Consider the following 27,687-nt stretch of genomic DNA (forward strand, 5'->3'; position numbering starts at 1 on the left):
ATCAATTTAAATCACTACTAAAGACACGTTTTTATGCCCTGACTTTTAACACACTATGACCCAAACATTTTGGTCTTATTTTAATAGTCTTAGTTATTGTTTTAATTCTCTTATTGTCCCATCATTGTTTTATATTGTTTTACATTGTTTCTTTTTAATGGCATTTTTATATTGTTAAGCACTTTGTGCAGCATCGTCTGTCTGGAAATGTGCTATAGAAATAAATTTGACCTTGACCTTATTAAACAACACTTCCACTGAAAATACTTTTAAAACTTTAAAATGTTTTTTTTTTTTCGTGCAGTTTCACTGTCCACTAAAACTCACTCCGCCTCCTTGCACGGTCTGTTGCTACAGTAACCTCCCAGCAGCCATGTTATTGGTCACATGATGTCATTAAAAAGGCTCCAACAGCACAAACGCGTCCAGAGGTCCAGTTCAGGTGAAGCCAGCAGACAGCTAGCAGCTACAGCCACCTGTGTCACCATCCACCTGCCAATCAAACAGGCCACGCCCCTAATAATGCTAACTTTAAGCCTTAATGATCACTAGTGACCAAAACAGTTTATTATCAGGATGTAAACTTGTATATTTTAACCTGGGAGTCTGTGGGGCTGACCCACTGCTGGAGCCTCCAGTGGTCATTAGAGGAAGTGCAGTTGATGCTGCTTCCTCTTTCAGCCTGAGAGGTGATTGGTTGGTTAATCATGGCTGCTTTTTTGTCTTTAGCAGAGTGAGTATTTGAATCCTGAGCTTGAGGTGGAGGATGGCAGAGGTGGTGCTGGGCTCTGATGTGTATATTTTGGCTGAACGTGGGTCTGAAGTCCTGTGTGTGGAAGCAGCTCGTGCACGTGGCGTCTCTGCAGAACCACCGCAGAGCGTCCTGTGCTCGTCTGATGAAACGGCGGCCGCAGATTGAGCAACGTGACCTTTCACACCGCGTTTCTGTGGAACTGGGTCACTCTTAAACCAACAAGGCTCTATTATTAGCAGCGCCCCAACTCCTCCTCCCACTGACCACGCTTCAGCTCACAGCTGTACTCAGGTGTGTTCAAACACATGCTCATTGGCCGGTTTCAGCTGGATTCGCAGGGGTCGAGTTCAGCCGCCATGATGTCACCTGTCAGAAGTGCGAGTCCTCAGCTTCATGTTCGGACAGCAGGACGGACGCTCTGACCAATCACGTCCCAGAGCTCAGACTCCAGCGGTGTGTTAGCATCATTAACCTCGCAGCAGCTGAAGAGGTGCGATGGTGCAGAGGTTAGCACCATCACCTCCCAGCAGGTGGAGGCCTCTCTGTGTGGAGCATGTTCTCCCTGAGCTCCACAGCTCCCTGCTGCAGACATGCAGGACGACCTGTCCAGGTGTACCGCCTCTCAGCTGTGACAGCTGGCATAGAACCAGCAACCTGCTGAGCGCTGCGTCAGTGCAGACAGTGATTCAGACTCAAACACTCGATCGCTTCATTCATCTTTATTTCATTTGGAAGCTTTTAAACTGAAAATCTGCTCCAGCTTTGATTAAAGTGAATTTATTTACGAATGTTTCAGTTTCTCAGTGAACGCATCATCGCTGACCCGTGACTCATCAAACGTTCTGATTGGTGCGTCCCAGAAAACAAAACTCAAGCACTAAACTCCACCTCTACCCTCCTACATCTCCCATAATGCATCTCCCCCTCCCCCACCCGTTCACAGTGACATTAAAGAGTTTCATCCAGACGAGGAGCTGCTGGGTGTTCTTGCTTTTGGAGGTCGGGGCAGTGATTTGCTCGCTGATGTCACATCCCGTCTGACTCCGCCTCCTGTTAATCGACCACAGTCTTCTGGGCCTCGTACATCTTCCCTATGGAGACCTGCAGACACAAACATCAAAGGATTTTAACTTGTTAATGTTTATTAACCTCGTCTGAGTCATCGACGCAGACGTGGAAATATCGCTCCCCGCCTCAGGGTCACAGCTCGCTGTTTCCACCCCGAGTTCAGACTGACAGACTCAGACCCACAGACCGAGCTCTGAGCACCTGTGTGTGTGTGTGTGTGTGTGTGTGTGTGTGTGTGTGTGTGTGTGTAGTCAAACTTGTGGGGACCAACAGCCCGTTTAAAAACATTTTTGAGACTCAAAATGTGATTTTAGTGTCAGAGTTACAGTTAGGATGTGGTTAGGGTTAAGGAAAGCATTATGTCAATTAGACGTCCCTACAAGATATGAATACCCAATGTGTGTGTGTGTGTGTGTGTGTGTGTGTGTCATGCCCAGAGAGCCTCATTGCTGTGTTATGTCAACAGTGCTGAGCTGAACTCTGTTGTCAAATAGAAGAGCCAATTATAGTCGAGTGTGGACAGCTGGACTGTATGTACAAATGCAGCGTGTGTGTGTGTGTGTGTGTGTGTTGGAGCCACAGTTCATGATTGATTTTGTGTTTATCTGTGCTGAAGCACGGCGGAGCGGCACAGCGCGGCCCAGAACACTCGGACGCTCTCGCTGCCTGAACGCTCAGTTCACTCGACGCTCGAGGACAGAACAGCAGATCCTGAACGACATCATCCTGACAGTGACGGCGTCCACACAGCTGGACCGTAGTTAGACTGAGTGCAGAGCTTTAACACTTTTAACTCCCCTGATCTTCCTCCCTGTGACGGCCGGGCTGAACGTTGTAACGGTTTGCATTTGATCAGCGCCGTGATCTCTCGCAGTTACTGAGCTCAAACACGAGTCCACACACACTCCCTCTGAACTAAAGAGCGAGTGCAGCGAAGGAAAGACGGGCTGTAGATTCATGAAACGACAAAAGTAAAACTGATTCACTTTGTTTTTATAACTGTTAGAAGCCAAAATCACTCAAACTTTATTCCACGTTATTCTTTCTTTCAGGGTTTTTATTCGTTAAGTTATTTCTTCATTTACATCGTTTTATTTTATTTAGTTTATACTTTATAAATGATTTGTTTATAGATAGATTATATAATCTATAATGTATACTGATCACTTAAGATTTTAATTAAAATTGACGTGAAACTTTGATGTTTCACCTTTTGATTGACTTTAAATTGATTATCAGGACATGTTGTGTCTGCCATCTGTGAAGGTGCTGCTGACTCATTAAGTGATTGATTAATTGATTGATTACCTGATTAAAGAGCTCATGGATCGATATCTCATGTTTAAAGCTTACAGGATTAACGACGTTCCCGTGATGGGATCGTTTATGTGTGTGGTTATTTCTCTGCAGCACCACCAGGGGGCACAATCACTCCACAGACAACTGTCCCCTGCACCTCCCTCCAGCTCATCTATCCCCCCCCACCCACACACACACACACACACCACAAATAAAAAACCCCTCTCTTTTACTTTCTCTCCATCAGAGGAGCCCCTCGCTCGCCCGGTCAGAGTGTGTGAGGTCCTGATTGGCTGAAGCGTGGTGTAGGAGGGAGGGAGGGTGGTGTGGTGGTGGTGGTGAGGCGAGATGAGGCGGGAGGCTCTGTGAGCCAATCGGCTGCGAGGAGGCTTGGCTCTCATGTAAATTGTTGCGGCTGAGCTTGAACAAAGGGACGGCCTCGCTCGCTCTCGTCGTGTCTGAGCCGCTCGCTCTCCTGCGTTTCACATCTGCTCACATCCGTCTCTCTGCTCCAGCTGCCGACACTTCATGAATAATAGCAGGAGAGCAGCTCCAAATAAACACCAGTAAACCCAGTAATGCTTCACCGTTGTCTCCCAGTTCAAACTGCAGGGTTCATGAAAGCAGAGCATTCTGGGAAATTCAGGCTCCGAGTCAAACAGGTTCACGGTGAGTTCAGAGGCTGCTGGTGAGGGAAAGGCCATCAGGCCACACCTCCACTGATCTGATTGCCACTTTATTAGGAACACTACAGTAACTCTGGCTCTCGACTTGAAGTTTCAACACTTCAGAGATCAGAGTTACATACTAACGTTAATCTGCTGATAACCGTCATCCTAAGACGTTACGACACGATGTGCCGCGGCGCTCTCTGTCTGTAACAGGAAGTGTTTCACGAGCGAACTGCAGAACAACATTTCAGCTTCTGCGTGAAATCTAAAACTGCTCAGAGAAATGTAACTACACATCACATCGATGCAGGCCACAGCGACTGTGATTGGCCTGTTCAGACCCATCATCTCCTCCAATCCCAACGTTCTCTGGGAGGTTGACGGTTCGATCTGTTGCTGCTCCAGATTACAGTATCCTCGGCCAAGACAGCGAACCCTGAGTTCAAATGAGTCACTGAAATGTATTTAATATTGTATTTCCTAAGGACATGAAAGTGTTTACCGTTGTCAGACACTGATGTGAGGGTCCCGGTGTAATCAGGACCGCTCACACCTTTAACTACCAAGGAGCTCAGCTTGGTTCCCAGAGGTGTGCACGGCTGCACTTTTGAATGTTTCCTCTTCCTGTTCCCGGACTTGGAGCTGTGCAGCTCCAGCTCTGATATCTATGATATCTGTCCACTATGATAAGCTCCTCTTCTTCCCCCCTGACCTGCCACAGCGGCCTCGGTGGAAGGCCGCCCCTCCCTGAGCTCGGTTCTATTGGAGGTCTACTCCTGTTAACGAGGCTCGTCTGATCATCGGGGTTCTGTCTCTGATGCTTCAGGGTCTTTGTCTCACTGTGAAGCACCACATTTAAATAAAACTGAACTCAAGTTTTCATTATCATTCATTTAGAAAGATATGAGGATTCTGTAAAACATATGCAGCGAGGCTTGGCACGCCGAAGCCTCCTGAGAGCTCTCTCCTACATAAAGACAATCACAGTGATGAGAGTTATAATGGGAAGCTAAACTTAGCCTTCCTCATATACCTTCAAATCCATCGGCTCAGCTTCAAACCCGCTCACACAGAACAAGTGGGAGCCGTATGGAAACCATGAGCACGCACTCCTCTCTCCCTGCTGAGTCGTGACTGGCTGACCTTCAGTCCCACTCCCACCAGGCAGGAGGTGTAAGATTAACATCACACTGCTGCACTCGATCCAGCTCGCACGGCAGACTGAGGAGGACTGAATGAAGAGCCTCCGTATGCCAAGTCTGAAATATCACAGCTGCTGCTCTGACAGCGTCTCTGCAATCCAGACATGTGCTCTAAACTTAATCGAGCCTCGTCAAGTCAAATGGAACCGCATCCATATTCATAACGGTCTATGAAAGGTGCAGTTAACCATCAAAGCTGCACACGGGGACAAATGTGCAACAAATCTCTCTCATTCGTATTCAATGAAAAAGGCTCAGAGTGAGAAATCTCAAACGCACCGACAAACATCATTCAGTAAAACTAAATAAAATATACGTTGTTCTGAAACAACGAGCTAAACACAAACATGAATACATGTTTGTGTCTATGATGTTAATCTTTAAAGAGCTGACTGAGATGGTACCAGCCATCATTTAAATAGATGTGTTTTAGAGCCCAGGAGCTCCTGTCATCATGTAACAATCAGCAAGGCGACAATCAGCGAAGGCCCTGCTACAAAACTGTTAGACTGTCAAAATGAGACAAGTAAGATGAACCCAAAACCCATCTTATCCTAACAAAACAAATCAAAAACAAACCGATTAACTAACAAAACAAAAAACCCAAGAAAAGTCTTTGAAACCTAAACCAAACTGAGAACTCTTCAGGGTCTAAACCAAACCGAGAACTCTACAGTCTCAAATTAACTGAGAACTCTTCAGGGTCTAAACCAAACTGAGAACTCTACAGGGTCTCAATAAACCGAGAACTCTTCGGGGTCTAAACCAAACCGAGAACTCGTCAGAGTCTGAACCTAGCAGAGAAGTCTTGCAGGTTGCTGTTTTAAAGTTGGCATCTAGTCTAAACCTGGTATTACTTTCAATCTGCTGGTTGCAAAACTAACAAAGGTACTTCGGGCTAACCTGTTGGTGTCTAAGTGGTGGTCGCTGTAGCAGGTAGATGTGCATACTGGCTTTTACAGGAGTTTTATACCGAATGCCCTTCGTGACACAAACCATAGAGGGGATTTGTGTCCTTGGCTTGAATTGAACGAGCTTGCTCAGCGAATGTGTAATCCACCACACTACAGAGCCATGTGGTGGTTGCAAAACTAACACCGAGATAAAAAAAATATCTGTTTGATTTATGAAGGTTAAGGCCAATAAACATCAAACAACCTGTGGTTTTATCCTAAAATATACAATAAACAGCAATGAGAAGCCTGCAGTTAATCCACCATTCATAAACATTATACCTTTTTCTACAGAAAATGATTTTCATTTAGGAGGCTGTTGTTTGGGGTGATATTAAACAGCAGACAGATGGTGTGTGAGGTACATCCAAAAACTCCTTTACTAGGACCAACACTCTGAAAACAGAACCGAGTCTTCCTCATGTTTGCTGTTTAACATTATAGTTCGGTTACCAAAAATCGACTTCTCAATCAATCGTGATTTCGGACACGGGATCTCGACAACAAAGGAGAGTATGTGTGGTTTCCTTCTGTCTTTACAGACACCAGCTGCCGTCCTAACATGGTAAGTGGGCTGGGCATGTTTGCATTAACAACACCCAAAAATAATTTGGGATGTTGTACTATGCTGTATCCCTGGATGGTGGGCGGATGGTGAAACTGTGGAAATAGCTGCTAATCTCGGTGAAAATCCTCCACAGTGGTGTGCGGTTAAAAAAGAAATGCTGCCCTGAACAGCAGGAGACGGCAAAAATCAAAGTTAAAGAGCCGCTGAAAGTGGGAGGAAAGAGATGAAGCGACGGAGGGAAACCTGGAGGTGGCCAGCAGAGCAGCTCAGACACAGAAAATGAGGTTTTCTCCTGTGAGAGAGAGAAAACAGGGGAAGAAAGATGAAAAGACAGAGGGCCTCGGACGTCACGACGCTGTCAAACTGAAATTCATGGAGGCTTCCGAGTGCCGGACAGGAAGAGATGGAGAGCGAGGGAAGCCAGAGGATGAGAGGTGTTCAGGTAGATAATAAACTGAGCATAAGGAGCGCTCCATGCTGTTTCAGACTTTCCATTTGTCAGGAGATGAGAGCAGAGCAGCAGGCAGCAAAAACACATTTTACTCTCTGAACACCAGCGCCTCGGATAAACATTTAGTCCTGAAAGTCACGCCGCAGGAGGAAAGAAAACAGAGCCACGACCAAACCACCAATCTCCCCGATCAGGCTGCTGCAGTCTCTGCTAAAGCTCATTCAACATGTTCATTTTATCACATGCACAGTTTTAGCCTAAGAAAGTAACCAATGAACCACAGCAGGGACACTAACCAATGTCTGGATATGTAGTCCTGGTGCCCTTTGACCTCATTATTGTCTCAAAGACCCTTGAAATGCACAGACTTTATATCAAACATGGATGAAGCCACAGCGAACCACCTGCAATTTCAAACCTCACCAGCAGGTGAGGAAAAGGTGCAGAGCAAGTTATCAGCTAACAGTTTGATTGGTAAGCTGAATAAACTCGTCCTCTTTAAAGATGATGTCTCCACTGTGCCCGGGTCTCTTCTTGGTACAGCGTGACTGAAACACCAAGCCCAGGAGGTGTCATGGAGGCATCTTAGCTTTACTCGAACCACCTTTAGTCTGAATGGCCGAGGTCCTCACCCTGTCTGTAAAGGAGACCTCAGGAACCCTGAGAGGCAAGGCTTTCTCCCCTGATCTGACTGTGGTTGTAGGCGACGACGGCCTGTCAGATAATCTCCTTCAATTAACCCACAGTCTGTGGGGACTGACCCACAGTCTGTGGGGACTGACCCACATCTGTGCTCACTGGAGGTTCCAGCTTGGTTTGAATACACACAGTGATTTTTTCCCTTTAATTACTCTTTTGTTTCTCACGATAAGCTGTTCATCCAGGGTCATCTGATTACTGAACCTCCCTCGCAGTCCTTTATGTAACCACAGCCTGATGGAGATCACCACATTTCCATCCTGACGGACTGCAGACAAAGTTCAGTTGAGCGAGTTCATCTTTTCCTACTTTCAAATGTCAGATGATGTAAAGAAATATAAGCACTTCACCGCTATTTATACGCACCGATATTCAAAACACGCACACACAAATATCTGCGTGGCAGGCGAGTTTTTTTCTGGCCGCATGGTTGCCACAGAAACAAAGACGTTAGGGTTCATTACTGTGTGAAATGTTTTGCATCAGATGATGTAAACTTCAGATGCATCATGTGCGGAGAGGTGAAGCCACTCCATCACCGCTTCCACACGACACGCCGAAGACGAAGGCGTTTAGATCAGACGAACGAAGACTGAAAGAAAGAAGAAGGAGCTCGAGACAATTAACGGGAGCGTCTTCCATCAAGGCCAAACTTTTCAGGAAGTTCAAACTTTCATCTGCTTTCATTCCTCCCTCTCTCTGTGGCGCTCTCTCTCTCGCTGGGCTCTTTCAGGAGGTTTATCAGTTTACATAAACTTCATCGCCTGAAGCTCAGAACCAAAACACATACAGTTTACTCTGTTCAGCACTTTCCTTTTAAAACCTGTTATTTCTCCAGAGGAAGCCTGGCTGAGCTGGCCGGTTCCTCAGTGCACGTTAGAAACATGCAGATTATCCGTGTGGCAGCTTTAAACAGACCGCATGCAGACTGGGGCCGCACCATTAACACCAATTTAATCTCGATCGGGATTTTGGATTCACGCATTTCCCACTCCACCAACAGAATGCAAAAGCAAATGAAGCGCTCCCTAAATCAGGGCCTGACCACACGCCTGCACGAGCCAATCACAGCTGTTCCCTGCAGTGTGCAGCGCGAGGTCTCCTGAACAAGAAACGCTGCGTTCAAAGACACAAATACAACAAAACTCAGATGTGTGGAACAGCAGAAGGCGAGGAGCTCGTTGCTCGAAGCAGATCCTCGCCTTCAGATTCAGGGAAGGCGATGTTCACCGAGAGCTGACGTCTTCAACCACCTGAAAACAACCTGCAGGATAATTATTGCATGAAGACCAGTGGGTGTTACCGGGAGCCGTGCAACATCAGCTCAGTCGTCCATAAAACTGAGGCCTAGCATCGGTGTACCCATCCAGCTCACGGACACACCAAAGGCCAAGGATACGCGTCCAGTAAAGGAAAACTTCCCGGACTAAAGGCACGCCATCCCCTCGCTCAGAGGCAAAACCGCTGCACACTAAACATGGAGGGGCCAGCAGAGAGACACGCTCGAGTCACGTCCATCCTGCAGGAGGTTGGTTTTATAATTTATCCTTTCTTCTACACCGAGTTCACATCAACAACGAAGAGAAGTTTTACTTTGACACAAAGATGTGATAATCACTTTGGCCATAATCATCCAGCCTTAATTAAGGTTATATATAAAGAAGCACCTGATAAAATAAAGAGGAACGTGAGCCGTGAGATCGGACACAGATGTTGAACGGTTGCTCACTGTCACGGCTCGGACCGTCACAGACCTGTGTCCCCTCTTCGTCTGATTGGCTTCCATCATCACATATCTGCCTCTGAATGACTCCTTCGTAACGTCTCACTGTTTAAAAAGTCGGTTTCTTCTCCTGACAGCAGCCACATCCTGGTCCTGTCCTCAGCCTCCAAAAACCTTCGTATGAACCTTTGTATCTGTGGGGTTTGGCTGTTGGGAGTTTAGCTTCGACCAGCTGACTGTTGATGGTTTAGAGATGAAGATGGAGGTGTGAGCTGGTCTCAGTTGGGGTTGGTACCAGTTTGTTACGTGTCTGTGTAGACCAGTGTGGATTAATCCTGATGTGGATTAAAGCTTGTTTTATTTTTAGAATCTATCCAAAAAAACCCTGAAAACTTTGAGACGAGCGTCTCACAGCGAAGTCCTGCCATGGACACTCGAGATGAGGTTTAATGTTGGTGTTTTAAAGCCTGGGCGATGAGCGAGGGGAAGAAAAAGAGCAGTTTCCACTTCTATTACAGCCAGAGGTGTCGCCCCCTGCTGGACATTTTAAACGAGGCACTCCTTTAGCGTCTCTCTCAGGCCTGCAGGCTGTGTCCATGTTTCGAACCAGCAGGAGCTCGGAGGCTCGCTGAAGCTCGGCCTGATCAACCAAAGCTTTAAATCTGCCGCACGCCGTCTCTGATCACTGCGGGCGGGGCTTCAGCGCCTTGCTCAAGGACACATCAGCATGGTGGGGTAGTGTTTCGAAGGTCGGCGGCTCTGAATCTGAAACAACCTGCAGCTTCGTTTTGTGCCGATCCAGCCAATCACATTCCTCCACTGTGATTCTTCCCTTTAACCCCCCGTCGCCCTTATTTGTCCCTGCCTGCCTCCCTTAATTTCCCTTCTGCTGACCAGCTGTGTGTGTGTGTGTGTGTGTGTCTGCACTGTCAGATCCTCTTGTTTTCTTCCCCGTCTGTTTCAGTCTTTTCTTCTCCATCCTGCCGCCGTCGCTCGCTGCTCTGTGTGCGTGATGCGAGCGACGGCGGCGGCGTGCTGGTGAAACGTCCCGCGTTCGTTTCCCACAGTGCCACAGTCTCTGCGTCCTCGTTAAGCATTCATGAGTGTTTAGGAGCGCCGCAGGCCGTTTTCCCTGCACCCCCCGCCCGCCTTGTTTTAAGTCTTTTTTTATAAAGTTGGGAATAAAAGAAGGAAATGAATTTGTCAGAGGAATGAATCAGTTTCTCACCCAAACACTGTGGAGGTGGGGTCCACCTGCATCGCCACAAAAGATCAATTTTAAACTCTTTTGTGCCGTCTGCTCGCGGGCGGCACAACTGTGGTGGATATCCTCAATATCACCTGTTAATGATGTGACACGTCGCGTGTGATCATCTGTTACATCACAGGCCGTATGTGCACGTTTACACCTGCAGGCTCTACTGAACCGGCCGACACACAGCTACGTCCACTCCGTCTGTGTGGATGTTGCAGCAAATTCACAGTGAGGTCAGATCAGGCCTCAGTCAGCATGTTAAAGGTTAAAGGTCATGGCAGCGTGGCTCAAGTTTGCAGAGCTGCATCTGAACAAAGCACAAGACTGCAGGAACAGACGAGACCAAACAGCTCATACAGCAGTGAGCACGATGATGAGTGGACCATGAGCTCCTCTGTATACCACCCGTGTGTCCCACAGCTGAAGCTCAGACCAGTCAGCAGGACAGAGATCCGAGCACAGGAGCAGATCTGCAACAGAACGGCTTAAAGAGGAGAGAATGGAGCTGCTGTGCAGAGCTCAGAGAGCTGTGCATGAACGAATGCTGCAAACCTCAACGAGCTGAAGCAACGCAATTACTCCACAGTGATGACAGAGACTGAGAACATCACACAGGAAAGCATCGCTGCTGAAGGAAGTTCTCTGAGCTGCTCGATCACGGGCTGGACTCTTAATCACAGAGGATGAACTGCAGCGCCTCGCTTTAACATGGAAGTCTATGGGGACTGACTCACTGCTGGAGCCTCTAGTGGACGATAGAGGAACTGCGGTCATCTTTCAGGTGCAGAAATGCTGCTCGTCATTCTCCCCAAAACACAGAAAAATAATAAAAACAATTTCTAAAACCATCACTAACTTTACAACCCAATAAAAGTAAAATTAAAGGTGAAATTCGCCAAAATTATGAACTTTGATTTCTTATAAAATATCAAATTGAATAGAATCAAAGACGCCGAGCGGCTCAGCGATGCTGTGTGAAAACAGGCTGCCATGACAGTACACCCCCCAGAAACTGATACTGCACCTCTGAAGACACACACACACACACACACACACACAGCAGGATGTTTCAGTTTGCCTTCATCTTTGTCTCGCTCTCTAATTAGTGCGTGTTTCTGTGCGCGCGTTTGTGTGTGTGTGTGTGTGTGTGTGTGTAGTTCCCTCGGTCTCTGCTGCGATCTCCTGTTTCAGTCCGTCACACCCAAACGACACAGAGAGGCAGAGGAGATGAAAGCGGGAGGAGGAGGAGGAGAGCCGAGGAGGAAGAGGAGCTGGTATTAAATTGCGAGTGTCGTTACGCCTCCATTGTTCCCTGCTCCTCCTCCTCTGTTCATCAGATCCGTGGAGGATAAAAACGCCTGTTCATTCGTCCGTTTGAGCGACATCTCGACACTTCTGACAGAATCTGGACTGAAACCTAAAAACTTTCCCTTATTTGGCCAAAGTCTGATTTCCCAGCAGGAGCGACAGCCTCACAGCTTCCAGCACCACAGCTCGCTAACAAGGCAGGCTCGGGCCGGGCCACCGATTACTGTAAACACAGAATTACATGTATACACGCTGATATCATGAAACCTCATTAACTGCACCTTCTCTGTCCTCCAATCAAAACTGACTCTCAGTCCAAGTTTGAAAAGTTTGATTTATGGAGACAAAGCGAGAGCTGCTGCTTGCTTTGTTTACATCACACTAACCCGCTAACAAAGAAACCAGCAGCAGCACATCAAAGAGGCTGTGAGATTAAAATCATGTTTTTTTGAATGGGGTCTGGTGGAGAATAACAGACCCTGTTATGATTACGTCAGGTGTGTCAGGCAGGTCAGCCTGGGGGCGTGGCCTGTAGTTAACACCCACTTCAAACAAGCTGAATTATATCCTGAAAGATTTACACGGAAACAAAACCGTGATCACATTTTGGTGCTCAAAGGATTAAAGTTTGCATTATTAGGGGCGTGGCCTCTGTGACTGACAGGTGGATGGTGACACAGGCGGCTGTAGCTGCTAGCTGTCTGCTGGCTTCACCTGAACTGGACCTCTGGACTGTGTTTGTGCTGTAGAAGCCTTTTTAATGACATCATGTGACCAATAACATGGCTGCTGTGAGGTCACTGTAGTAACAGACTGTCCAAGAAGGCGGAGCTAAAATGCAGGCTTTAGTGTGAGGAACCAATAGCACGCTATAAAAACTTTTTTTAGTTCAATTAAGTGTTAAAGACATTCTTGTTTATCAAACTTGCAGAAACTGCATGAAAAAAATGCTGTTCAATAAGAAAACAGAGTGTTTGTTGTAATTGCTCATGTGGACCAATCATGTTTAAGCGTGCAGTCAACCTCCCAGAAACCTGCGTCTGTGTCCATCATCAGCACCGCGGCCGTGATGTTCACACACGGGAACAACAGCCGATCATTAGAGTGTCAGCGGGCTCAGCTTCTGTCATTAACTGGTGCAGAGGACACACACACGCACACACACACACGCACACACACACGCACGCGCACACACACACACACACACACACACACACAGATCGATGTGCTCGGTGAAAAGCTGCTGAACAGGAGACAAATGAAGGAAACACTTGAGAAACAAAACTGACCGAGTCTCAATAAGCAGATGAGCTGAGTGCGAGTCCTCCAGCGAGAGGTTATGAAACGACAGAGCACTTCAGACCAACGCCGGAGAGGCCGAGCACGCCCTCGCGAGCAAACCTCCACCGACAGCCACAGCACCGAGTCACAGGGCCGTGTTTTTAGGGTTTAATTGTCCCAAACGTCAGCGGGATCCTGGAGAGAGCAGGATTTCTTACTCCTGGAGAAAACAAACAAACAAATAAAAGCCTCCTGCTGAGCGGAACTTTTAATGTGAAGCAGCAGGAAGAAATGTAGGTTTGCATCAGTTTACACCGGCTGACATCACAAACCGCTAAACCCCGAGTGTGTGAGAGAATGAGCTCGTGTTTGAGTTAAACCTGCACCTAAAGACGACCCGTTGACCCTGTGCAGGCCTTCCACAGCTCATCCTTTCCTCTTCTTCACAGTCACAACATGAAAGATATTAATTGTAAATTTAAGTGTTTAAAAAGAGTCAAAAAATGAATCTATCAACAGAAAGTGAAGAAAAAAAGCTTTACGGCACTCAGACATGAGTGAACACATAACCTCGTTCTTACAGCTGCACCGCCATTATCATTATTATTATTATTATTATTATTATTACTGTACACCTAGAGCTGGGTGATATAAGATTTTTTCATATCACGATATGTTTTTTTCATTTCAGGCGATAACGATATATATCACGATATAAGCCAAATAACTATATTTGTAAGATTTAAATGTGCCGTTGCTCACAAGTAAAATGTGAAATAATCTGCAGCTTGTCTTGATTTTAATATTTATTTCCCATAATAAGTTCAACAGGGTAGATGTACTTAAGGAACATCAGACTTTTTCAGATAAATAAAGGCAAATATTGCAAACTACACAAAAGGCAGCCGCTAAAGCGTTTAAGTTTCAAAATAGAACAAACAAAACAGACTAAATTGTCAATTCCACTTAGAAACAAAATATTAATTCTAAAAATAAATCTTAGTTTGTTTTACAGAAGAACAGACAAAATTGACTAACTTTTGTCAATATCAAATAAACTGAGAACTAAAAGGAAATTTTCAATCTCTCCTTGTTGTATAGCTTTCTGAACTTTCTGAATCCTTTATCATCTGCAACTGAAACTAGTTGTGGATGATTACTATACCTTTCTAATGTGACGTTGTTGTCCCTGGCTCTCTCTCTCTCTCTCCCTCCCGCTCTGTTCCTGTGCTACTGTGAGTGTAACTACCGCCCCTCCCCCCTCTGCCCAGCGCAAAGCACAAGGCTCACGTGCGGAGTGAAGCGGAAAAAAAGTGCGAGAGAGAGGGTGAGAGAAAGAAAAAAAAAAAAACCCCACGGCTCGCGATAAGGAGCCGGCTCGCGTCGTTCACGTCAAAGATCCGGCTCTAAGAGCCATTTCGTTCGCGACCGACACATCACTACGAAACACACTCATTTCCTCCATTACCAGCGGCTGGCTGCTTCCCAAACCACACATGCGCGGCTTGGCACTTGTGCTGTACGTAACAAGTCACGTGACGTGACGCTGCGGCTGTGATTGGTTCGGCTCTGCGCTACTTAATTTGGATTGGCTGTTCTTCTTTTCTTTCTTTTTTTTTTAAGAGAGCAAGAGAGAGATGAGGTCTGTCGCAATAGTTTAATTTTTCTATCGAGAAAAAGTTATTTCGCAATACATATCGTTATCGTTCTATCGCCCAGCTCTATGTACACCATAGCTGTAGGTGACTGCCAAAGTGTTCATCTGACATCAAACTCAATGGTTTGTTAAGCGCTGCAGGCTCATCAATGTCTGAGGCTATTCAGCGCCACACTCTGAGGCCTGTACTGCAGTTTGTACAGGTGACACCTTCTGCTAAAACTCCGCCCCCAGGTGGCGAACACCTTCACTAACATTTTCATTGCAGACACTACCTTTAACCTCCAAGCAACTTCAGCTGGCAAGACTTTAGAGAATTATTGTCGATACTTCTGCGTGACGAGCTACAAGCCGGTGCCTGACCAATCCCAGCCTTTCGTCTTGCATGATGTGGAGACATCACTGAAGACTCAGGAAGGACAAATTAAACAAACACTGTCTGAAGTAGAGAGTTGGACTCTGACGTCAGTTTGATTTGCAGAGCACCAAATCACAACAACAGGCGCCTCGAGGGGTTTGATACTGTGAGTAGAGCTGGGCGATAGAACGATAACGATATGTATTGCGAAATAACTTTTTCTCGATAGAAAAATTAAACTATTGAGATAGAGCTCATCTCTCTTGTCCTCTTAAAAAAAAAAAAAAAAAAAAAGAACAGCCAATCCTAATTAAGTAGCGCAGAGCCGAACCAATCACAGCCGCAGCGTCACGTCACGTGACTTGTTACGTACAGAACAAGTGCCAAGGCGCACATGTGTATTTGTTTTTGCAGCTGGGCCGCCCAGATAATGGAGGAAATGAGTTTGCCGACTAGAGAAAAATCAACCGAGAGCGTGACCGAAGGTTACCGAAGAAAAAACCGATGATGGTTCCAATGCCGGAGAGATTGTCGAACGGAAGGGCCATAGACGTTCCGTAGTGTGAAGGTATTTCGGCTATTTCAAGTCTGACCAAAAACAGAGTAGCGCGCACTGTAAATTGTGCCGAAAGCAAGTCTGGAAATACAATAAACCGGTGCATGCTCAATCTCTGACTGAAAGCGCTAATTCGTCATTCGGCTTTTGTCAGACTAAAGTCACTGTTAAAACTGTTTGAAAAGCTAAGCTATACAACAAGGAGAGATTGAGAATTTCCTTTTAGTTCTCAGTTTATTTGATATTGACAAAAGTTAGTCAATTTTGTCTGTTCTTCTGTAAAACAAACTAAGATTTATTTTTAGAATTAATATTTTGTTTCTAAGTGGAATTGACAATTTAGTCTGTTTTGTTTGTTCTATTTTGAAACTTAAACGCTTTAGCAGCTGCCTTTTGTGTAGTTTGCAATATTTGCCTTTATTTATCTGAAAAAGTCTCATGTTCCTTAAGTACATCTACCCTGTTGAACTTATTATGGGAAATAAATATTTAAATCAAAACAAGCTGCTGATTATTTCACATTTTGCTTGTGAGCAACGGCACATTTAAATCTTACAAATATAGTTATTTGGCTTATATCGTGATATATATCGTTATCGCCTGAAATGAAAAAAACATATCGTGATATGAAAAAATCTTATATCGCCCAGCTCTAACTGTGAGCTAATCACCCTGCACCAATGAGCAAGCACTCGGTGACAGCGGGAAGGAAAAACTCCCTGTGAACAGGAAGAAACCTCCTGCAGAACCAGGCAAAGAGGGGGTGGGAGGGTTCTGCAGGACTGATGGTCATTCCTCCGTCACTGCTCCAAGCTGCTGAATTTCCTTCTAGAAGTCGGCTCATGAGCTGCTTCTCCAACCCAACATGGCGCCGCAGCCTTCGGGTTCAAGAGTTCGACCAGAGGATGAAGCTCGGCGGGCGTGTTATTAATTTGTCATCAAGGACAAACTGACAAACACGTGCAGCCATCATCTCCAATATCAGCACAAACACAACTCTTCCTCCTCCCTCATTCTTCCCATCGTCTCCCTGCATTCCTCCTCTTCCTCCTCTCGTTGCTCACTGTTGTCCTCACATCACATTGCCTTCTCCAGTCAATGAATTTCATCATGCAGCGTTTTTGTGTGTGTGTGCGCGCGCATGTGTGTGTGTGTGTGTTGAGGAGGAGGATGGAGTATCATCATTGCATCAGCTCCAGATTTCCAAGAATAGAAGAAAGCAAACAAAAGAAAGTACCAGAAAATATCCCAACAAGAGGAGGAGGAGGGGGAGGAGGAGGAGGAGGAGGGGGAGGAGGAGGAGGGGGAGGAGGTGCTAAAACGATGTGCAGTCTCTCTGCAGCATTCAGGGACGAAACTGATGAGAAACACATCTACAAACATCTAACACTGCAAAGCAGCAGCACCGAAGCAGCTTCAGCTACAGGAGGAAGAAACGATTCATGTTTAGAGGCCTGACCAGCAACACCAACCACATCATCACAGAAACACGCCCACTTTAAAAAGTTCCTGTTTAAACACACCGTTGCAGGGTGGGTGGGGGTGTAACAGTATAAGTAATATTTAAAATTCATAATTACATCATTAACATTTTTTAACCATCAACCAATCGAGTTCTGACCATCTCGGTCCAGCGGTTTGATGAAAATGATGATGACTTGTTGGAAGTATGCGGACGCTGCACCGGTCTGTCGTGGTGAAGAGAGAGCTGAGTGTAAAAGCGAAGCTCTCAATTTACCGGTCGATCTACGTCCCTACCCTCACCTATGGTCACGAGCTGTGGGTAGTGACCGAAGGAACGAGATCGCGGATACAAGCGACGGAAATGAGCTTCGTCCGAAGGGTGGCTGGCCTCTCCCTTAGAGATAGGGAGAGAAGTTTGGCCATTTGGGAGGGGCTCAGAGTAGAGCTGCTGCTCCTCCACATCGAAAGGAGCCAGCTGAGGTGGTTCGGGCATCTGACAAGGATGCCTCCTGGGCGAGGTGTTCCGGGCATGTCCCACCAGGAGGAGGCCCCGGGGCAGACCCAGGACACGCTGGAGAGATTATATCTCTCGGCTGGCCTGGGAACGCCTTGGTGTTCCCCCTGGAGGAGGTGGCTGGGGAGAGGGAGGTCTGGGCTTCTCTGCTTGGGCTGCTGCCCCCGTGACCCGGCCCCAGATAAGCAGGGGAGGGAGGGATGGATGGATGCATGGATGGATGGATGGATGGATGGGACGGGTGTGGAGGAACCGTCTACAGAGAAAACCTGAGACGCTCCAGAATCCCTTCCATCTCTGGTCTCCTGCTGGTTGTTACAGGAAGTACTTCACTCTGTACTTCCTGTAACTCTGGCTCACACAGCAGCGCCCTGATGAAGCCGCTACAGTCAGACCTGTAAAGGACGGTGTGGCGGGGTACAAACAAAGCTTCGTCTGCAGTACCATCCCACCAGTCCACCTCACGCTCCACCTTCCCATCGCCCAAACTGGGAGATAATAATATAATAATAATAACATCTGATGTGATGGCTGCCAGCAGCTAAGATTCATGGGAAATGTTGCTGAACACCAACAGATTTACTGTCTGTAGTTTCCAGAAACATGATTATTTTACAGAAAATTAAAACCACATGATTCAATCACTGAAAACAGCCCGAGCCCGGTCGAGTGTTCAGGCCGATCCTGCCCAGCGTGTTTTTAAGGATCCTGAAGGCTTCATGTGTGATTCGCCTTTTTTTTTTTTTCTTTAAAGCTGCCCAGGGCGGCTCTGCGTGTTGGCGCCTTCAGAGGGGAGCGAGGGTTTTTGAGTCTTTGAGGGCCTCGCTGCTCAGAAATCAATACTTCAGCTCTCTCTCTGTTTTGGGGGAGTTTGTGGGGCTGCCGATGATGTGAGGACCAAAGAGATGAGAGGGGAACGAGATCTGAGGTTACACAGTTCAGCTCTCTCTGACAGAGTCTGGATTTCACTTTTATCTTTGCATTCGTCACTTCTTCAGAGCGACTGAAATAAAGGCTTTTCAGCTCCTGTTTGCAGGAGGAGAAGCTCATCGGGACTTTGTTGTGCATCTCGAGTGGAACATTCGGACCAACCTATACGCTGCTTTAGGAACGTGTCACGATTGTTTTCAGATGAATGTAGTTGATCTCCCAGAAACAACCTCTGAGCCCTGAAACACACCGAGGTTTCGACGTGTCGTCGACTTTTCTTCATCCTCGTCTTTAAATCACTCCAGGAGCACAGCGTCTCTTCACTGGGGTCTTTTATTTTGAAGTGACAGGATTCTCTGTGCTGGTCTAGTGTTCGACTTCCTGTCCTCCTCAGCCGCTCTGAGCAGGCTGATGTTGCCGCCGTAAATAACCAAACCGACCCCGTTTTCAGTGATGTAGCACTCAAGTATCACCTTTAACAGCCTCAAGGTTCAAAATGTGGCGCCCCAGTCTGGTAGGTGACATCACCAGGTCACTATGGATACGGCCATCAGTCTACATCTCACATTTACAGTCCATGACATGTAAGCTTTAACGTTTAAAGTGATCCCAGTAGAGCAGAAATGTCTCCAAGGAAACTTTCTGGTTATTTCACTCTCTGACATGCAATGGTGAGTGACGGCGCTGTGCGTGAGGAAATAATGAGCGCCACTCACTAACAAACACATGACGCAGCGTATGAAACGCTCGTGTCCCCTCTCAGCTGTGATAAATGCATAATTCAGCACATAAACTGTAGCTCCAGCTCTAATTAAGAGGTCTCCTTTGTAGATTTGCAGACCTGCCTCCTCTACAGCGTCTGTGTGATGTTCACTGAGGCTGAGAAAGAGGAGGAGGAGGAGGAAGAGGAGAGCGAGGAAAACCTGTCTGCTTTCATCCACCTGAGCTGCTCCCTCCTCTTTTTAATAGAGTTTGCTCTGCAGCCTGTGTGTGCGTGCACGAGTGTGTGTGTGTGTCTAAAGCTAGGTAAAGCTATCAGGACCTGTGGGGGCAGCCGGGTGTAAAAGAAGCAATAAAGGTGTGGGATTTCCACGGGATGGAGGGAGGAAGGCCGAGGATTTTCACCGATCGAAATATGGAGGAAGAGCGAGAGAGGAATCGGGGGGATAGCGAGGTGAAGAGGAGGAGGAGGAGGTGACGCAGGCTTTCACGCAGGGTGTTGCCCTACTTTTCAGTTCAGCTACTGTCTGGCTCAGGCTTTCCCAAAATCTCTGGTTCCCCCATCAGTGCGTCAGAAAGAGCTCTGAGGGGAGCGCAGGACTGATCTCCTGCATCGGGAAACACTTCACTGGTCCTGCTTGAAGTTATTTAAAACCTCATCTCTAACACGGCTGACTCTGGAGGAAACAGCAGCAGAAATGCTGGATGTTGTTCATAAAATCTAATCACTGATATCCCCACAAACCTTCACTGAAACACCGAGCAGAGATTTTCATGTATATGAAACTTCCTGAAAATCCTCAGATACATGAATCCAACACTTTCCTGCTTCTGTCAACACACTTGGTTCCAAACACTTAGCATCCAAACTGTGTCCTTCTCGAGTCGCTGCTCAGTGAATACATACATGTGATATCCTCATCTGAAGATGCAGCGTGACTTTGTCTGATTTCTATTGTGAATAAATGTCCATAAATCTGCTCACAAATATTAGAAATAAAGGTTTTCTTTGAATCTCAGAACCAGTTTGAGGACTTTTATCCGAGTTGGTTTCAGTCACATTTCATCCATTTCAGGCTCTCGGTGAGGCTGGAGCTCATCCAGCTGTCATGAAACCATGTATTACACTCTCACAGCACACCTGGGTGTAACGGGATAGGCTCACATGTGATCTTACTAGATTAACAACCTACTGCACAGCACTAGCGGATGTAGTGGTACTAAAAGCAGGGACGAACTCTTGAACTTCCAAGAAGTCGAAGACTCTGCTCAGCCTCCCTGGGAAACTTTACTCCAGAGTGCTGGAAAACAAGGACTGACTGATTGTTGAACCTTGAATTAGAAGACGCTGTTCGACCCGGCTGGGAACAGCTCTCTACCTTCCCAGGTCTTCTGGAGGGGTCGTGAGTCTGAGCATCAGTCTTCGTGTGGTTCGTTTTCATGTCTTGGAAAAGGCTAACATGGTGGTTACAGCAGGATAACGTTGTATGCAATCAAGTCCCTGTATAAGTGTGAGCTGTGGGCGGTCCTTGGCACAAAGTAGACCAATGCTGAGGAGCGTGTCTGTTTCAGGGACCTCAGAGAGTTCTCTGGCAGAAAACTCTGGACCCTCTGTGTAAGGAAGGGTACTTGCTCCAAGTAAATACCTCAAGAGGACAGGAAGGTAGAGCACGCGGTTGACTGTACTGGACTGTTGTGGTGAAAACAGAGCAGCAGGTTTTGATTTGGTAGGTCTGGTCACGAGGTTCGGGTGGAGACCAAAGCCAAGAGGTCGTGGATGAAAGCGGCTGCGCTCAGCCTCGGCTTGAACACATTAACATGATTGATCCACAAAGAGTTCAGGTGACGAGTCTTTGTGACCTCACTCACCATCTAAGGTCCAACGTCTTCACTGGTAACCAAACCCTCACCCTGTGATTTCTAGAAACCCAAGAAGCACTTTGTGGGTTGGATTTTTTGAAGTTCGTCAGCCAGAGTGACGACTTGTCCACCCCGACATCTTCTGATAGGACAGAGTTAGGCTTATGATCTAACAGGCTCGTGTTATTTTGGCTATTTGATAACAAAAGTTTTCAGGATGTTTGAGTGAATAAAACTTCACTATCACAGTGATAGTGATTTTGTGTAAACTGGAACTGCTAACAGCCACATTTAGCACAAGTTTAACAGGGATAATTTGGAAAAACTTGGAGCAAGTTCATCCTCAATAAAAGGGCCGTAAAACCAAAATCAATTAAACTAACAAGAAAATAATTTGTTTGCTTGCTTCCCCCTGAAGAAAATCCATAACCACTGACCACATAAATCACACACATGCAAACATGCCTACACTAAGGCAGCCGGAGAGGAAATAATCCAGTTTAATCCAGTTTCAGGCAGTATGAAAGCCTCAGATTGGAGGAAACGGGATATTAACTCAGGTGGGAGATAAATCTCTATAACGGATCTGGATGTGACTGAAGATACGAGCCGAAGCAGAAATGTTCACGTGTGTTCAGGCCGGAGATAATTCGGCCGATGTGGTTAACCTTTAGAGGAGACCAGATGTCTCGTGGCGAATATCGCACAGCAAACAGCAGCTGCTCACCATAAAAACGTACAGTTACTTCATCGATCTCTCCACGGAAATGATTTAAACTGCAGAAACTACGAGTTCAGGACTTACTGTGCTTTTATTGGGATTCCTGCAGAGAAGCTGCACTAACAGGTTAAAATTTCTCTTTATTAAAGTCAGTGGCAGGTTTCTTCTTCTTCTATAAACACAAGTGTCTTTAAAATAAACGTCCTCTTTCTGAAGAAAGTAAAGCTTCCTACATGTTCCTGGAAGTCTTTAAACCTGACAAAATTTAGGCTGTCAGGGTTAAATGTGACCCGTCTCCCCCGTATCGTTATATCATCCCAGGCAAAAACAGTTCCAGCCCGGCTCCGACGACCTCCACCTGCTTCCATACATCCATAATTCAGGGTCATCGGGGGGTTGGAGCCTATTCCAGCTGCCACAGGGCAAGACAGCCTCCACCTACCCACTCTAATCTCACCTGCATGTTTGCATGGAAGACCTCAGATCTGCACAATTTTGGGTTCAAGATATTATTAAATAAACATAATCGAGGTAAAAGATTAAAGTCTAATTTTAACCATTTAAACCTAAATTCCATCCCTGCCAGGTGGGAGCGTGCTCAGTTCTGCTCATATTTATTTATGTTTTAGTGAAAACACATCATGTCTGGTGTACCGAGGTCCGTGTCAGCCATATAAACTGATGTGATGTCACTGTAAGCTTTCAATCAGTCACACAAAAGAGCTCGTCCCCTGCTGGTCACTGGAAAGACTGCAGGCTCAGTCCCTCCTAGATATACAGTCTGTGGCCTCAGCTGCGATGCTCTGGATACAGATGTGTCACAGCAGCTGGAGGGTCAGCGGGGCTTTTATGCCTCCATGGCTGCAGGGCTGTTTAAATATTAGCACGGCCGTCCCAGAGAGGGATTTAAATTGAAAGTAGCCGGCAGCTGAATACGAGCAGACCTGAGAGGCGACTGAACCTCCACGTCCTCCGAGTCTTTCCATCGAACGCTGAGATAAGTCCTCCGCGTGTTTGTTAAATGGCGAGAACGGGCTCATTGAGATTCTGTCCAACCCCCGAGAGCCGTAACGGGCCCCCCCAAAGCCCTCCCCCACCACAACACCCCCACCAAGACCTGGCAGGTATAACTCACCGCTCGCTGTGGCATTTAATCTCAATTGAGCCAAAATGGCCGAAGGCGGCGTGACATTGCGGTGACATTAAGCAGCAGTAATCGTTGAGAAATGGCTCTTCTGAGGCCGCCGCGCACACACACACACACACACACACACACACACACACACGATGACAGAGTGAAGCCACAACATTAACAAGTCCTACAAGCAGAGAATTACTACTTCTATAAATGTGTGTGTAAATCACGCACACATTAAAGATGGCGCTGCATCCATCTATTATAGACCTGTCAGTGTGACTGAATCACGTTACTGGCTGTGACGTGTGTGTTTGGCCTCACCGCTTCCTCTCCTGGTGTCAAACGGCTGAATCCACCTGGTGTTTGGTGGCGTTCTTCCACAGATGGAGCCAAAATTTTAAAAAAGGAAACTCAAAGTAAAATCACTAGAAAAGTATTTTTGAGCGAGCACGAAGACAAACCTTCAAATATTTGAGTACAGATCTATTCGGGACGGCGCCATCTTCCATTTACAGTCACCAAGACTTCCTGAACGATCTGTTTCTATAGTAACCTCACAACAGCCATATTATTGGTCACATGATGTCATTAAAAATGCTCCAAAAGTCTCCAACAGCACAAACATGGTCCAGAGGTCCAGTTCAGGTGAAGCTAGCAGACAGCTAGCAGCTACAGCCACCTGTGTCACCATCCACCTGTCAGTCACAGAGGCCACGCCCCTAATAATGCAAACTTTAGGCCTTAATACGATTCAGACAATTTACCTGCAGAGACCAAATCAACCACAGCAGCAGCTGTAAACATGTGTGTGTCTGTGGGGCCCGACTCAGAGCCTCTGATGGACCGTTTGTAGCAACATGAGCCTGGTGAGCGTTCAGCTGCAGTGTTACTGTGTTCTCCCTGGAAGACGTCCACCTGAGGAAGGTCAGCCAATCACAACACAAAGGAAGTGTGATGCCCGAGATGTTCACTCTCTGTTGGTTACAGTAGAAAATGCTGAGGTCACATGAAGGCCCTGTTCATGCTAAGCGCCCCTCACCTCCTCCTGCAGCACTTATTTGTTTGCATTCAGTCTGAGAGAGTGTGGCGGCTCCTGCACTCGCATTCAACACGCTGCTTTAGTTTCTCTGCTACAAACAGAGGCGGCTCTGCAGCTGCAATCCATCATCTTTACTCCCTAACTAACTTACAAAAGCCCAAACACACACACACACACACACACACACACACATGCACACATACAAAGACAATTAAGAACAAACTCCAGTTTTTAAGCGTATGCACACAATCAGCGCTGCAGAGTCACAGAAGTACGCCCACATGCGGCAGATGAATTCACACTGTACGCCCACACATGAATATAAACACAAACAACAAAAAATAAAAACACGGCGAGCGGAGCGGCGATGAGGGACGAGCGCGGCTCGAAGCCCGGCTGCAGATCCGCTCGCTTTAATCTCATTGAGCTGCTTCAGTGAGTGGCACGTAACGAAGGAGGAGCGAGGTCACCAGGTCAGCAGGAGAGGAGAGGCGGAGCCAGAACGACACTTCGCTCTGACCCGTTACAGGGCGAAACTCCAACATTCACGTTTAAACTCATCCCCGTGAGCAGAAGGGGAGGCTCGTTTACGCCCGATGCACCGGGTTACAGCCTCAGTGAGGCGAGCTGGGATACGGCACATTTTCACCCACAACAAACAGCTTTAGTGCCAAACCTGGCCCCGAGCTGCTTAGCACCTGAAAACTGAGAGCTGGGCAGGAATGATGGGAGAGAGCCGGGGAGTGGTGCCCAAACCTGACAGTAAATAAAGTCTCATCCACATGTAAGGAGACTCTCCTGGTGCATCACTTCAGAGCTGCAGCCTGAAGTAAATACGTTTCATGCTCTGGTTGTGTAGGTAACCCTGTACACCAGTCACACTTCAGTCTGCAGCGTTCTTCATTCGCTTCATTCGGTGGTGGACAAAGCCATGGTAACGTCGCCCGTTGTTGTTGGAATATTTCAATGAGGGGTCTCCAGCTTTACCTCCATCCTCGAGCAGAGGAAGCCTCTCAGGGATTCACCTGGTGTGCAGGTGTTTGAGCAGCACCTGCAGCCACTGAGCACTGACGGCACGCTACCAGCTGGGCGACTTTTAAACCTGCCGCCAGGCTCGCCACGAGCATTTGACGGGGTTACCGCTTCCTGTTGCACGCTGGGTATGGTAATGAGGGGTGCGTGCACATGTGATGTAGCCCGGTTTGTTATGAAAGGTATTTGACTGTTTGCATTTACCTGTTGTTTTCTCCTTCGGTCTGATTATCAGAGAATGAATAATGAACACGAGGGGCGATGCTTTAAAGTGAGTCGGCTTATTATTCATTGTCAACCGAAGCAAGACGTTTCTGCCCCCGCCCGCTCCGCCTCTTATATAACACGCTGTATGGATGTGTGCACAGGGGAGGGAACCTTAAAGCCAGCCTGGATGAAGCACACAGGCTCATCCACCAGGAGCCGGGATGGATTCTTCCAGAAGCCTGAAGTACTGCAACAGGGACGTAACAGGAGCACATTCCTGCTCTGATGCACTTAATCTGTGAGTCAGTGTGGGCGGGATGCAGAGAACACACACACACACACACACACACACACACACACACACACAGGTCTGCTGTAGTGAAAAGGGAACATAAAACACTCTGAGCTCCGGGTCCGCCCAGCCAATCGGAGCGCGCTGATGCGTACGCTGTATGTCAGAACTGTCGGCCGTTTCCTGCAGAACGCTGTGCTGACGCCGGCGTTTGTGGATGTGTGAAAACTGGCTGCAGCCTTTAATCTCACAGAGGATGAAAACACTACAGACACACAGAGAGAGACGGGCGTTGGTGTGAACCTCCAGAAAACCATAAATTTACATTTTTGGAAGTTATGAAGTGTCTCACGGGCCTTAGTTCTGCCTGTTCAGGTGCTCAGACCCTCCAAGCCTTCACTCAGGAACTACTCTGAGCTGTTTAAGTAAATAAAGTTCACTCTGAAGCGTGAAACACATCGACACGGTTAATAACCTTTACTGGAACTGTCGGTGAACAAAGGTGGAGGTCTTACTCCGTGTGCAGCGCGAGCCACACGTGGAGGCGGGTAGATGGAGCTATACGGTCATAACGAGCTTCAGTCACAGCTCAGACGTTGTTCTTTCCTGCAACCTCGAACGTGTCGTGGGCTCATTTTACCTCCATGACTCCACCTCGCACTGGAGCTTTTCTCCAGGAGCTGGCTGCGCTACAACCATCCATCCAACCTTACATCCACCTGTTCATACATCCATCCATATCTCCATTCGCCTGTACATCCATCCATCCCTCCAACGACTGTACATCCATCCATGCATCCCTGCATCCATCCATCTGGAAGTTTGGGTCAAAGAGGCCGCAGTCTAAGCAGACGTCACTGAGTCGTTCCAAAGCGAAACAGGAAGTAATCTGTCTTCAGCCTCTTCCCTGGAATGCCTCGCCTGGGAGACGTGGTCATGGGGTCATGGGTCATGACCATGTGCTAATAAGACGTGGCAGAAGTAGAAGTAGCTGGAAATGTATAGGAGGCCATACAGGTTTGTGTTTATGACGCATGTTTAACAGCGAGGTATAAATCTGCCTTAAACCTGGGCTCATCTGTAAAACTGCTCTGCAACTGGCCACACAGGAAGTGACATCACAGATCAGGTAAAGCCAATGAAACACGTGGTGAGCGGCCCCTCAATCAAATGTTCTCTGAACTCTGAGGTGAGGGTGAACACCGTGGCCGGCTGTGAGCGGTAAATACATGACAGGGTAACATACGTGACGGGCGCCTCACGGAGCACGCCAACGAGGCTGCGGCCTCACGGCGCTCTGACACGTCAGCGTGCAGCCTTCATAATTCATCATTTCTGATTTGCAGCAGGCGTGAAGGATCAGAGCAGCAAACAAAGTGTGCAGTCAGCACAAAGAGTCTGGCTACAGAGCGGTCTAACTCGATAATAACCAAGAAGACGGAGTCAGCGAGGAAATAAAGAGATAATTGCTCTGGAGTGGACATCAATCCCTCCGAAAATGACCTGAGAAAGAAGCAGGAAGGCAAGAAAACCAGCAATGAAAGAACTTTCTCTGCGTTTCTGCTCACTCAGTTTAGTGACGGTTTGGTGGGAAGTTTCAGATTCACACTAAACAAAAAGACTGAAGGTCATGTGACCCTACAAATGTTTCTATTTAAGGTGCTTTTGTAACCATGAAGCACGTTTCTCAGTAACTAAATGTTAGCCTAACTCACAAACTAACAACAATAATAAAAAAAGCATTTAGGAAACCACAGCGACTCAACCACCGCGTAAAGGTAAGAGGCGGGGCCACACGCTGACTCAAACCTCCTTTGGCACACAAACTGGGCACCAGCAGCTGAGCAGCTCCTGCAGGTGCAGCATGGCGGTGGCTCAGTACTTCTGACCATGTGACTTCTACCATGACAGCGACGTGCGATTCCTCAGCGCCATCTTGGCAACACAAACTGGATGTGACGGGGACG

The 27,687-nt window shown here is 47.1% G+C and overlaps 1 protein-coding gene across 1 annotated transcript in view; it reads right to left on the minus strand.

Annotated features, from left to right (window-relative positions):
- Window positions 1–1,454: 1,454 nt before the first annotated feature.
- The window catches only part of LOC134635107 (LYR motif-containing protein 4B), a 41,863-nt gene continuing 15,630 nt past the window's right edge, over window positions 1,455–27,687 (minus strand). Inside the window, exon 3 of the mRNA XM_063484613.1 lies at window positions 1,455–1,855. Within this exon, the coding sequence (XP_063340683.1) occupies window positions 1,808–1,855 (48 nt within the window). The 3' untranslated portion in view covers window positions 1,455–1,807. The remainder of the gene's footprint in view (window positions 1,856–27,687) is intronic.

This window comes from Pelmatolapia mariae, linkage group LG9 (assembly GCF_036321145.2).
Source record: "Pelmatolapia mariae isolate MD_Pm_ZW linkage group LG9, Pm_UMD_F_2, whole genome shotgun sequence".
Classification (NCBI taxonomy): Eukaryota; Metazoa; Chordata; class Actinopteri; order Cichliformes; family Cichlidae; genus Pelmatolapia; species Pelmatolapia mariae.